Source organism: Branchiostoma floridae, chromosome 16 (genome assembly GCF_000003815.2).
Source record: "Branchiostoma floridae strain S238N-H82 chromosome 16, Bfl_VNyyK, whole genome shotgun sequence".
NCBI classification, from domain to species: Eukaryota; Metazoa; Chordata; class Leptocardii; order Amphioxiformes; family Branchiostomatidae; genus Branchiostoma; species Branchiostoma floridae.
In genome coordinates, this window is record NC_049994.1 from 9,717,042 (window position 1) to 9,730,051 (window position 13,010).

The 13,010-nt window shown below is 40.7% G+C and overlaps 1 protein-coding gene across 4 annotated transcripts in view; it reads right to left on the reverse strand.

Annotated features, from left to right (window-relative positions):
* LOC118403184 (G patch domain-containing protein 8-like) overlaps window positions 1-13,010 on the reverse strand; it is a 186,424-nt gene that overhangs the window by 85,654 nt on the left and 87,760 nt on the right. Inside the window, exon 1 of one of the 4 annotated variants that reach the window (XM_035801746.1) lies at window positions 1,620-1,816. The exons of the other annotated variants lie outside the window; for them this stretch is intronic. Within the exon in view, the coding sequence (XP_035657639.1) occupies window positions 1,620-1,658 (39 nt within the window). The 5' untranslated portion in view covers window positions 1,659-1,816. Of the gene's footprint in view, window positions 1-1,619; window positions 1,817-13,010 lie in introns of those variants that run through there. 4 annotated transcript variants of the gene reach the window in all.

Below are 13,010 nucleotides of genomic sequence, written 5' to 3' on the forward strand. Positions count from 1 at the left end.
TTTTTCTCGCCGGATACGCCAATCACTGATCTGGGGACTGCCGAGAAAAGGCTATTTAACTCACTATAGGTTCCATTATGGCCCACCATTGTATGTGGGGCATTTTTGGGGAGATGAAGACATACAGACACGATAAGCACTTGGCAATAAAAATCCATCACCAAGCTTTCACAGGAGAAAATGAGATGCAAAAGTTGGCATTTTCTTTGCGTAATAAGCCTCCTGATTTATGACAAAAGCAGACATGAAGAGAGGTATTCTACTGGCAATGTAGAGTCTATGGCTATTAATAATACATGAAAAACAGCCTAGCCTTTTGCAAAACTGCTCTCAAGCAGAATGTGCATTCCCGTCAGAGGAAAGCAACTGAAAAGCACTAAAGAATGTATAAATCATGATACTAGGGCTGTTGGAGTATGGCATATGGTATTAAAAGTCTTAGAATGACACAACTTAACTCTGACTTTCTCTAATAGGGACAAGACCAAGCCTGGTGTAAATATGACTCAGGAGAATATCATATATCAGATGTCCATAGGGAACATGGATGATACAATAGAAAGTGCAACTGTCAACTGAGGTGAAACTGACTGCTACCGTGACATAGACGATGCCAGGGGGACCATGACATAATCCAAGTTCCGACCAAAATCTCTTTTAAAAACTCCCTGCTTTCAATCAGTCTACCATACCTTCAAAAGGAGCAGTGCTATTTTAAGAAATCTTAGAGAATGGTCTCCAAATTTGAAAGAGCACGCAGATAAAGAGGATATTGAACACTCAGAGAGTCGTTAGGAAAACAGCAAATAGCCATCAATTTCAGCATGTAATGATACTATTTACAAAGGGAACAAACTACTTGACATGGTGGCAATCAAAGGATCACAAATGACTTTTGGAGCCCAATTTTTTGCTAAGTGCGTGCACTGGGAGCAAATCGTCATTAATGTCCTAAGCATCAGCAGAACAGAAGGAGGCCTCGTTTACCAGGGGTAAAAATCAAGAGTGATGTGCAGCCTGTTCCTCCACAATCACACAAGCCAAAATCAAGACGCATGGACATCGCAATCAAGGCTTGAAATTTTGGCCATTTTGCTGCTCAAAAACGCATCTACAAGCGAAAACTGTGCGCTTCCCCGTGGATACTACACCATTTTCAAGGTCTACTGAAATACTTTATTCTGAGAAAAGGGTAAATTTTACACTTAAATGAGGAAGAAAATAGCAAATTAGTGAGAGCTCCGAGTCAGTCATGCAGATTGTGTCATTGAGAGCTAGTCAGAATACGCTTTAAGGGCTCTGTTCTAACAGTTGCAATAAAAAACAAGTCACTAACATTCCGAACAAAGGGAAAACTGAAATGGAACTCTCAAGGGAGTGTATCAAATGGAGGGTAACAAAAGACACGCATCAATGCATCCTTTTTGGTCCGTCTGGAACTAAGGAAGGGTTTGGCCGCTGAATTAACAAGATGTAATCTTAAGGTAATACCCAACATTATCACCGATACATGATGACAATTCCCTTATGAGAATAGTGACCGTTTTCCTGTGTAAAGGGCAGAGTTTGAAAGGGAAAGAAAGAACTAGAGAGAAAGAGAGAGAGAGTCTTATGCTGACCTCAGAAATAGGAGGAGGCGGATCGTCGTACCACCACATGACGTCCTGGTCAGGAATCCGAGAACTTCGTCAGGCAGTCAAAGTACTTCGTCAACCGGATCAGCTTGTTCCGCAGCCCGACCGTCCGCCTTTCTTCCCGTATGAAAAGCGCGCTAAGTCAAATCACCGCTTATCAATTATTATCAAGTTCCATTATTCTAATAGCCGTGCAGCGTACGTCATTGGCAGGCTTCGGTTGCAGCAGGACGGCAGCCGCCAAATGGAAGTGTGAGGGGCAAAATCAATATGCAACCGCGGGTGATGACCGCGAAGAGCACTGCGGGGGGAAATCAATCGTCCGGCAAGGTGCAAAATTCATCTGCTCCGGAATGGAAGAGATACAAAATTAAACGAGTTCTGACACCGCCCGCTTCCAAAACGGTACGTCAGGGATTCTTCTGACAGGACTGCGGCATCCCCCGTCTGCGGGGAACGTCCCCCGCGAGAACGGCGTGATTACAGATTAAAACTGTGGCTCTAGCTGATCCCACGACGCACACGTCCCTCGACAGGCAGCGGGCAATAACAGATGGAACCTGACAATACCAGATAACAGCATTTAATTTCTAACTTCTGATGTATCTCTTACTTCTGGGCATTAGCGTCTCCCGCGATCGAACCCTAATACCCACATTAACGCTATGGAACACTTCATTATGATACAGCTTGTGCATCTCATTATCAAGCCCTGTGTTTATCCGGGACATACTTAGAGTGGATACAGACATTACCATGGACTTAGTCAACTTTGCGATTCTCATTCAGGGAGAAGAGTAAATATTGGAAATGTGATAGGGGCTCGGCACAGGCACAGAATAGTAATGGGGACGGGAGAGACCCAGGGGGAAAGACGGTGACAAAAATGGTTACACCCTGCTGCAATGATGGGAAGGGGATATTAAATTTTGACTGTTCAGAAAACTAGACTTTTTGGACAGTTTTAAGCAAATTTACTCTTCGTGGAAAAAAGGAAGAAAAAAAAAAGACTTTGAATTGGACAGGGTTAGTGTATATATTACTAGATAAAAATAGTTGATAATGATGCTGATATTAAAAATGCCTCTATACTTTTTGTCCCTCAAAGGTGATCACTAATAATTGTTATAACTTATAACTTATATCATAATTCAAATAATAAGATCTGGATGGCATCAAAGGCAAGGTTCTATAGAAATTATCTGTCATCTCTGTCTATAAAGGAAACCAGCATATTTTTGTGACATATAATTTCTATACATTTACAAAATGTACATGTACACAGTGAGTATGTCAACACTCAGAAGAACTATTTGATGTGGGACAGAAGTCCAAGAGAAAGTGAGAAAAAATTACAAATAAATCTGGGTACTATCTTAAATCTGATCAAAGAGTTTGCTTATGAATTGAGTGTTCCGCTGGCAGACATACTAAACTCATCGCTCCAACAAGGTTTAGTACCAGATGAGTGGAAAAACGCCACCGTTGTCCCAGTCCCCAAGTGCAAACCACCGTCCGTAAATGAACTTCGGCCTATCTCCTTAACATCACTCCTGAGTAAGGTCGCAGAAAACTTCATCTGCCAGTGGGCTATGACAGACATCCTCCCGAACATTGACGCTCAGCAGTTCGGTGGGATTAAAGGCCGATCCACCACTCACTGCCTCCTAGACATGACAAACACTTTATTCAAGGCATGTGACAAGCCTAATACTCTTTGTTCCCTAGTCTCTACTGACTATAGCAAAGCTTTCGACAGAGTCAGCCACACAGTCGCGATTTGCCGTCTTGTTGAACTCGGCCTGCGGCCTTCGTTGGTCAGATGGATAGCCGATTTTCTCACAAACAGACGCCAAGTGGTGCGATACCACGGCTCGTGTTCAAACAGCGTTCTGATCACTTGTGGTCTGCCACAGGGTACGTTACTGGGCCCCCTTATCTTCACTGCTTACATTAATAGTGCAGCACAAGAAGCTCTCTCCAAGCGCTGGAAATTTGTTGATGATTTGAACATGCTGGAAGTCCGAAACCCACCTGTAAGCCCGTCACACCTGCAACAGGACCTAACTGACTTGGACAGCTGGTCAAAAGAAAGCCACATGATGCTCCACCCTGGAAAGTGCAAAGTTATGTACATACAATTCAACAGAGTCCCTTACATCCCTCGCCCACTCACAGTCAGTAATGTTGTCCTCCAAGAAGTACCATCTATGAAAATCCTTGGAATACATCTTCAATCAAACCTGAAGTGGAACACTCATGTCAACACTATGTATAAGAAAGCCAGTCAACGGCTCTTTCTCCTATGTAAACTCAAACACTTCCGCCTCCCAACCGAAGATCTTGTGACAGTCTACATCACTTACATCCGTCCCATAACTGAGTACTGTGCCCCCGTGTGGCACCCCGGACTACCCAGCGTGCTCAGTAAGAAGATCGAATCTGTTCAAAGACGTGCCTGCAGAATCATTTTAGGCCCTGACTTTACGTCCTACACCAAGGCACGTGACTTACTAGACCTACCCACACTCGAAGACCGTCGCGAAGCCTTAACGATGAAGTTCGCCAGATCACTGCAGTCATCTGAGCAATTCAGACACCTTCTCCCTTCTTCTCGGGGGGAAATAAGTGGAAGGTCGACACGATCATCACAGAAACTAGACATTATACACTGTAAGACTGATAGATATAGATCCAGCGCTGTTCCTCACATGACTAGACTTCTGAACGCTTAATTGCCTTCGCTGTGTTCGCTACTCGTTGTGTTTTGAACTGTTTTATATATGTATGATAATATCCTATATATATGTATGATATTCTATGAACATCTGTGATTTAAACACCCCGAAACTGTATCAACTGTAAACGTCGTTAACCGACGATTTTAACTTGTGTATTTAGACCAGTATATTTTAATCAGTGTATCTAGAGCTCTTGACATTTTTATCTTGTGTAGTTTACCACGCAATTCAGCCGTTGGCTGCAAGGTGGCAACTGTGACGTCTGACTTTTGAATAAACCATTATTATTATATTATTAAATCCTCTTATTCAGCTAGAATACATTGGAAATTGTCCTTTCCTGTCATCCCTACCTGAACACAGATTTCAAGAAATAAAATATTCATCGGCTGCACTGATTCACCTTGGCACCTTTCTCTCACTGAAGGATACAAATAGCCGAGCTGTAATTTTCATGCAAACTATTTGCCTGGAGGGTGTTTTTCAAATGGCACTACTGGGTGATTTAATATTCCCTTTGCACAGGGCTGAAAAATGGACATCACTCCACAGTATCAGTCAATTCACTCAGTACAACGGTCACAATGATTCAGTTATTTACACCAGCAGGCCATCCCAATCGAATTATTTGTTTCACAGATAAATGATATAAAATTTAACATGGTGAATCCATTGCAAGTTAGACTTTTTTCTCTTATGCTCACCACATGCCAAAACCCAAAGGTCAAGGCCACTCCAGGGTTATCAGCCTGATTAAATCTCGCTTATAGCTGCCCGCTCAACATCCGCCGGCCCCCAAGAAGGAAGGGGCCAGTTACAGCCATGGACAGCGGAGTTTGCGTTACACAGACTACAGGGTTATGGGTTACACTGTAACTGTAATAGCATCTCTTCTCCCCAAGTCAGAAACATCACGACTGAGACAAACTCAATTGCTCACTAAGAGAGAGGACTGACTAACCTATAGGAGAAGTAAGGTTTACAAACTTTAAGGCTGCCTAGGAAATTTCCTACCCCATTTACATCAGAATGGTTTTTCATCCACTCAACACCAGAAAAGACCCCTACGTTTTACCATAAGCGTGCACATGGTAAATTCTTTTACATTTTATATGTGTGCAAGGTGTGGCTGACTTCTCAAACACTGCCCCCCATTTAATGTTCCATCCGAGGGACATCCCTAACCGAAGAAACACATGTCATTGCTTGTTTTCACCTGAGTCGAGTGAGGAAAGTTGTGTAAAGTGCCTTTCCTAAGTAAGGGCACAAGATCCATGACATGACAGGATTCAAACCTAGGACTGGGCCAAACACCTTGCTGTTACACAACACAACCCCAGAATTGCCCAAGCTACTGTATACACATAAATGGACACTAAATCTACAGTACAATAGACCTGTATGCTACATATGTGCATGTACATGTATAAAAGATGCCTGCAGCTTTCCTAGAGCTCCTATTCAAGATCTTTCCCTGTAAATTTGTTTAAAAGATGGCTCTGAATCCATATACCTACATTTCATATACCGTCTGGGAAGTTGGATCATTCCATCATCCAACCTCCATTGGGAGAATATTATAATTTCTCTGTAATGATTTGTATGGGATATACTACAGATGCGACAAATAGAAATCAATAATGCAAATAACACATTAGCAATAATCAGGAATTATGATGAAAGGGCAATAAAAAGTGTTAACAATTTCTCATGAGGGACATTAATGTACATAGAGACCAATATGTATACAATGTACATGGATATGATGAAAAGACAAGATGCAAACAGAAGGGGGAGGGGTTGCTATTCCTGTAATGTAAGAAAATGAAAGATTCCTGATATTCAACAAATAAAAATTAATGTCCAAGACTCTAGCTACTAGATTCAACTTTTGAAACCGTTACTATGATTTCAAAGGTCTGAGATTATTATTCAACCACATACAATGAATCACTTTACTATATACAGATACTGAGTTGTACAAATCAGTAAAAAATATGGATCAATCTTATTGCTAAGTTTGTAAAAAAAACTTCAAAGATAACACATCAAAAGACAGACTCTAAAGCACTTCATAACAAATTGAAAGTACATGTTCATGTATAATTGTTGACAAAACACAACAAAATAGAGGAAACACACTCAGATGTTTTACTGATAATTCTAAAGAGGGCACTGTTTTGAGGGCTGATCATTAACAACATCTTGCAATGTCCAACCCTTGCAAGACAGGGAACAATGGACATTAAACTGGATAGAGAGTCGAAACTGAGCTAGGAAACAGTTTAAGTAATTGAAAGCAATTCATTTTCCCTTTCTTGCTATAGTTAGGTGAAATACATTGTACATGTATACTTTTATTTACCCAAGGTAACTGTGAGTGAAGAAACTAGAATGAACAAGAATGAACTGGAAAATGGCCAGACAGCATCTTCTGTCTTTCATCAGATACCTGCATCTATTTTATGACTACCCCTTCCCTTATGAAAGACAATGCGATATTTGGTAATAGAGAGGATCCCACATGCATCACATCTGGCTTGCGGGAATTCATAAATTTCAAAGCTGCTATCAGCAGATCAATATTAATGATCACTCATCCGAAATCCAGGGCAGTTATTTTCAGTGAATTACAGAGTATGTTCAAAACAGATGTATGCTCTAACATCTGTTAATTCAGCCAGTACATTTATGTTTATAATTAACGATTCTTACTGATGAAGACTGTTGTTCAGTATCGTTGTTCAGCCAACATCAATACTATACAAAAAGGCAATGCTGTTCTTAACCATGATTAATGGTGTTCAGTGTCGAGAAAAGCAGGATAGGTAATTTCCTTGTTACATATTGAGCTTGGATGTACGTACACCCTGTATTTAATGCATGTCTTTCATGGAATACTGGACCAAGATATATCTCATTTTTCATTTAGTTCATGCATTGAACTTCCCATCATACTCCTTTTGCCACTTTCTAGGCTGTTTCACAGCACAGTGCTGGTAGAGCGGTACAAACTCGCTTATGTCTGTGACATGTAGACGCTGAACCGATTCTCTATGCCGGGACATTGAGGTCTAAGGTTCAACATTCTTACTCATCCGTTACAAATTCTGTAAAAGGTGAAGAGTTTTCCAAACCATTCTCATGATTTGCTCATTTTCCTCCCTACATATATGGATAATTCATCCGAACCAACAACCCTATACAACATAACATTCAAGCTTCACAAGCATGTAGCAAAGGCCAGTAACACCAAAAGTGTAAGCCCTACATCCAATCTTTGTTAGAAGAAGATGTTTCTAAACTAACAGTGTGATGCATTGTGGTCTAATGTCAAAGGTTAAAGCCCCTGTTATGTAGACAAACAATGGCCAGGAGCCGTAAACTTTTACTTTAAAGCTTCAACAAGTCCTGAACTGGACGTTTCCATAATTATAGTGAGCTTTATTCTGCAAAATACATTTTGTAGTCCAAGGAGACATCAGTTGGGGCCAACTCCTTTTGATTTGCTACATGTACATGGTCATACAGTTTCACAGAATACCCAGTTCATAACTGTTCCTCTTGAATTGTGTACAGCAACAGTTTTACTTTTGTTTTCATTTTACTATAGCTAACTCCTCATAAGATAGTCAATGAGAATGATAAAAAGAAAAGGTGCCAAGACATCACCCTGTAGGACTCCAGAAGACACCTGGAAGCACTGTGACACATGCCCATCAACCATGACAACACTCTTAGAGTTACTGTACAAAACAGTGGAGACTTGCAGTCGCCCGCCTTGCGGCCGACCGATAGATAGATAGCTAACATTCTTAATTCAACTTGATTTTTCAAGGAAACTTGTCTGCTTTGTATTGAAGAAAGGCACCGTATAACATCTGCTTCAAGTCCAGCTGGGTGTGTCTCTGTCTTGATTAGAAATTGGATTTCTACAAGTTACAACTCTTCCCGGAGGATACAATCAAGTTGAAACCCAAGAAAGTCACTATCAAGGTCAACCCTCAAGACATAATCCATCTCTCTTCCAGTGAAGTTCACCGATGATAGAAATTCAATTCTTCAGACAATGTTCTTTGAAACAGCAACCAGAGGGGGATTGATCAGAGAGACTCCTTGCTGTGTGCGGGCAGACTGCGATGATTAATATTAGATAAGGTCGGATTGCAAGCCTTTTTGTGCACCCTTCGATATCTCTCTCTTAACCCGTCTGGCACCTTATTAGGGCTTGGATTGCACTGCGTCCGCCCCCCTCGGTCTGTAATAAAGTTAAGACAAGGCAATGTCACGAAATCAGGGCAGCTCTGATGACCAAACTAATCTGAAGAAGTGCCCGTCTACCGCCCAAGGTCTCTGCCATCAAAATTCATGATCCGAGAAAGAAGACTTCTATTAGGGCTGAACAATCGAGCGGCCAGCATAGGCCTTTCGTTAAATCTGCACATTGACCGGACTCACAATCCAATATTTACTACCACCACTAAAGGGATATACAGTCCTCTTAATTAAAGAAACCTACTGTGTTGTAAAGCTTCTATATTGTATTTTCCTGAAGTTGTGTCTTTCGATCAGTAAGTTGACCTTTGCACGTCTAACCGCATCATCTTTTGTATTGATTTAAAGCAAACTTTCGCGAAATGAAAGCCTGAAGGAATTACTAGGTTCTACATAGCATTTGCTATCAATTTAGCTGTGTTATACCGGTATATCTTATACTGGTGTATTTTGGTTCTTAATTAATGCAATTTTGCCTGAAAAAAGTGATGTTCTGACATTGCTTCTACAATCTTGCTACTTTTTCCTGCCAAAACTACAGTCGATATACATTAACTTTAACCGTTAGTGCTTTATTGTCATTGACTACTTTGTTTGATTCCAGTGTTTTGAAAACCTCAACAAAATTTAATCCTTTCCATTTCATATAAAGAACAGACTAGATCCTCACTTTCATCTCTGTTAGAAATGGGTCTATGCCTCCACACAAAGAATTACGGTCAAGTGGACGACAGCGGCCATTTTTTTCATCAACTGTGCACAAAATGTGACTACGCTGGGCGGTTATGAACTGTGCACCTCTGAAAGGAGGAAGCAGATTACGACATGACGGTCTCATTTGTTCAGGATGCTGGGAGATAACGGAGTGGCAGACAGTCACTTTCATGGTCTGGCAGGACATTCAGGACGAGGAATGGGACTGTCAGCCGTGACGTGCGCTTTGTAACCATCTCGTTGACAGGGCCACAAGACAGATTATAGCTGGTACTACTTTAACAGCCTTCTTGAAAACTCTTTTTCTGACAAGAAAGTCTTAGAGAAACCGAAACTAATGGAGAGGGTTTACAAATGACGCATCCTTACTTCTCTTATCTATAAATAACAGCCTCCAGTTTAATTCTGCTGTTCCAGTTTAATTCCTGACAGACCTCCCATATCTCAGCAACTATATACCCAGATGGCCTAATATCACATAGTATAGGTAAAAATGATGTAAGAAATACGTAGCCGCCATTGATGACCCCCTGGGGATTAGTCCAGTTATGCATAATTATGCATAATTATGCATAATTATGCATAACCATTCTTAGAGTTATGCATAATTATGCATAAGGTTTCTTAGGGTTATGCATAATTATGCATAATTCTTCTCAGGTTTATGCATAATTATGCATAATAGTTTTTATTGCATGATAGTAGTAAAGTGTACAGCGTTTCCAATGGTGATTATGCTTCACTATGTTAACAATGATTCATTTACCGGTAGCTTTGCTGTCGTCATGTATGGTCTAGTGTAGAGGTACCGTAGGTTCTGGAGGACCTTTGTTATAATCTACAAGCAGGTTTTGTGCTGGCATTGATAGTATCATAAGTTTGGGAAAGAGTTTAGCAGTTATCTACAAGTTATTTCTAAAACAAATCTTTATCAATTAATCAGTAACTGTTAAGCTATGTCAAACTATCAAGTTTTCATTTAACAGGCAACACTCTAAATATGGAAAACACCCTAAACCCAGAAACATGATTATTAATGGTATAGTTTAAGAAGGATGTTTTTTTGTTTCAGAATACAACATATACTACATGATGACAATTACATCTATATTTAGGTAACATCGCAGGCCCCGTGGGACTAAATCAGTTCTTCAGATTTCTGCATTTGACTGTAGAATTACGAACAGAATTCTGCAAACCTCATGCAGAATTCTACAGCCAGGCAGAATTGTGCAACACATATGTACATGTAGAAATCTGCAACTTACATGCAGAATTATCCATCAAAGTACAAAATATGAAATAATATGCTATGCTACAGTTAATTGTCATGGTATTAGAGAGTAGACCTACACTCACTCAGGTCATTAGGTTGGTAAGTCACTGAAAGAGGCTTGTTTTCTTCACAACCTTAATACTTTATTTACTCCAACATTTCTGTGACCGTCTGTGACAATCAGGGTAATTCTGACTGGTTCACTTGTACTACAGCACTAGGTGTCACTACTTACAGTTACAGATGCAGTCACAAACGTATTTTCAATGCAGTCGAGTATAACACATACTAGTACACAACAGCTGTCAATTAACTGTAATAGCTGTGTACCAGTTCACATCTAGTTCTTAAGAATGCAGCCATACCCGATAACTGCAGAGAGCAGTACCATGTAACTTACTAATTGTAAGGCCTACGTCACATTTCCTACCCGGGGCCCGGCCGGGCTGTTTGCGGAAAAGAAAAATTTAAGTTTATGCCAACTTTTCTCTCCGTTGCTTGGGGATCGTTTTAACTGACTGTGCAGAATTTTTTTTAAAGTGTGTTGTAGCGATGGGGCAGGGGTAACTTTGTAACCAAATTATATAATTACTCAGAGCAAGAACATGGGGGACCCACTCCAAGGCTTACAATGCTATAGGGCTTATTCAATCACGTGATCCTCCCCCTAGCAACTAATCGGACGCCATAGCAATAAGCGAAGTCGGCCATTTTGGTGTACCACAGTCCGCCCGCCTGCAGTGGGGCCCTATGCAACTCTCCGTAAAAATTGTAAATATTTCCCAAGCAATGTACAATTTCCCTTCAAAACATTTAGTTTCATAATCACTGAGTGCTTTCTTCTGCCGTGGGATGTTGGTTCTGCACTGGTAAAGCGCACACAAATTGGGTAACAGTAAGATTTGTTTCGCGATTTTCTCGTCAAAACCGCACGGTAATGAACATACAAAGGGAAATTCCAAAACACTACTGTGATCAGTCGGAAGCAAAACTAGATTTCTGCAATACGTAGAGCGGATCTAACCAGTTGGACTGTACATGTGATAATCAATGTTCACGTGTGTAGTAGACATTTTGTATCTGGACATTCAAGCAAACGATAGGCTAGTTTCAATGTCCACGGGTACCCATTTCCGGTGATACTGACCTACAATCCACTCTAGAAGCAGGAACCTAAATGAAAGACAGACAAACTCTGAAACATTGGAGTCCATAAACAACAGGAAGAGCATGTCCCCTACTTCTTTGATGAATTTCCATGAAACAAAAACAAGAGTAGTCTAGTACAAGATGCAGCATTGCTTACTGTGTGTAAACAAAAACTGCGGCACTCAAAAATGGTCCCGTCTTGACACAGGACTCGTTCTCACTGTGATAGTCCAACTTTAGAATGTCAGGGCGAACTTTCCAGATGACAACGCACTTTCTATCAACTAAAATCTCATCCTACACTCTGTATTTGTCCAGGTACTAAGTTGCCACAAGGACTTTTCAACATAGTTGTTGTAAGTCCTGTACGCTTTGAACTGAGTGTGCAGAAAGTCATTCACAGAACCAAATACTCCAAACTAAGACAAGATGAATGGACTCCGCTGTCACTGTTGCCATACTCGTAAAGTGACTCACTGGATTTCTGCAAAATGTCCCTCAATGATGAAATATGGATAATTTCCAACCGATTTTTGTAGCGAAAATATGACGTGAGGTTGGAGGCTCTTTGTATAGTCAAACAGCGGGCAAACAACTTCACTTTTCTCAGATTTAGAGACCTTCAGATACCGAGGAACTCTGCTGTAGTGATGGTACACCAAAATGGCCGCGCTCAGAGGGAAGGGGTGATGACGTCACGTGAATAAGCCCTATAGCTAGATGAAAAAATGTATCATCTTAATTATGATGTGCATTGTACATGTATAAATCTAAAGCAGGGGAGTGTCACATGCCTAAAGCCAGTACTCAAAATCCTTTTTTCAGCCTTGTTGCCTAGGCTACAACCTGAGTCAAAAGCCAGGTTGCGCCATCAACATTTCAGGTTGCCCCACTTCCAAGTTTTTATTTTCCTCAAATCAGCTACTTAATATATCCATTATTTTTTCTTCCAGTTACATGTACCTTCTTAATTTTTTATCTTATAAAGAAATAAAACAAAGGCTTATGCACAAAGGTTGGGTAAAACTGCAAAATTTCAGGTTGCGCACTGTGCTACCTCTGTCACAGAATCAGGCTGCGCCAAGCAAAGAAAGTGGTTGCATTTGCAAGTGTGCAAGTTACCGACCACTGCTAAAGCAGAGGTGTCTGCAGAATCTGACATTACAGTGTGTCCTGATACTTTATAGCATAAAAGTAATTTAAACTTATCTGGAGGAAATT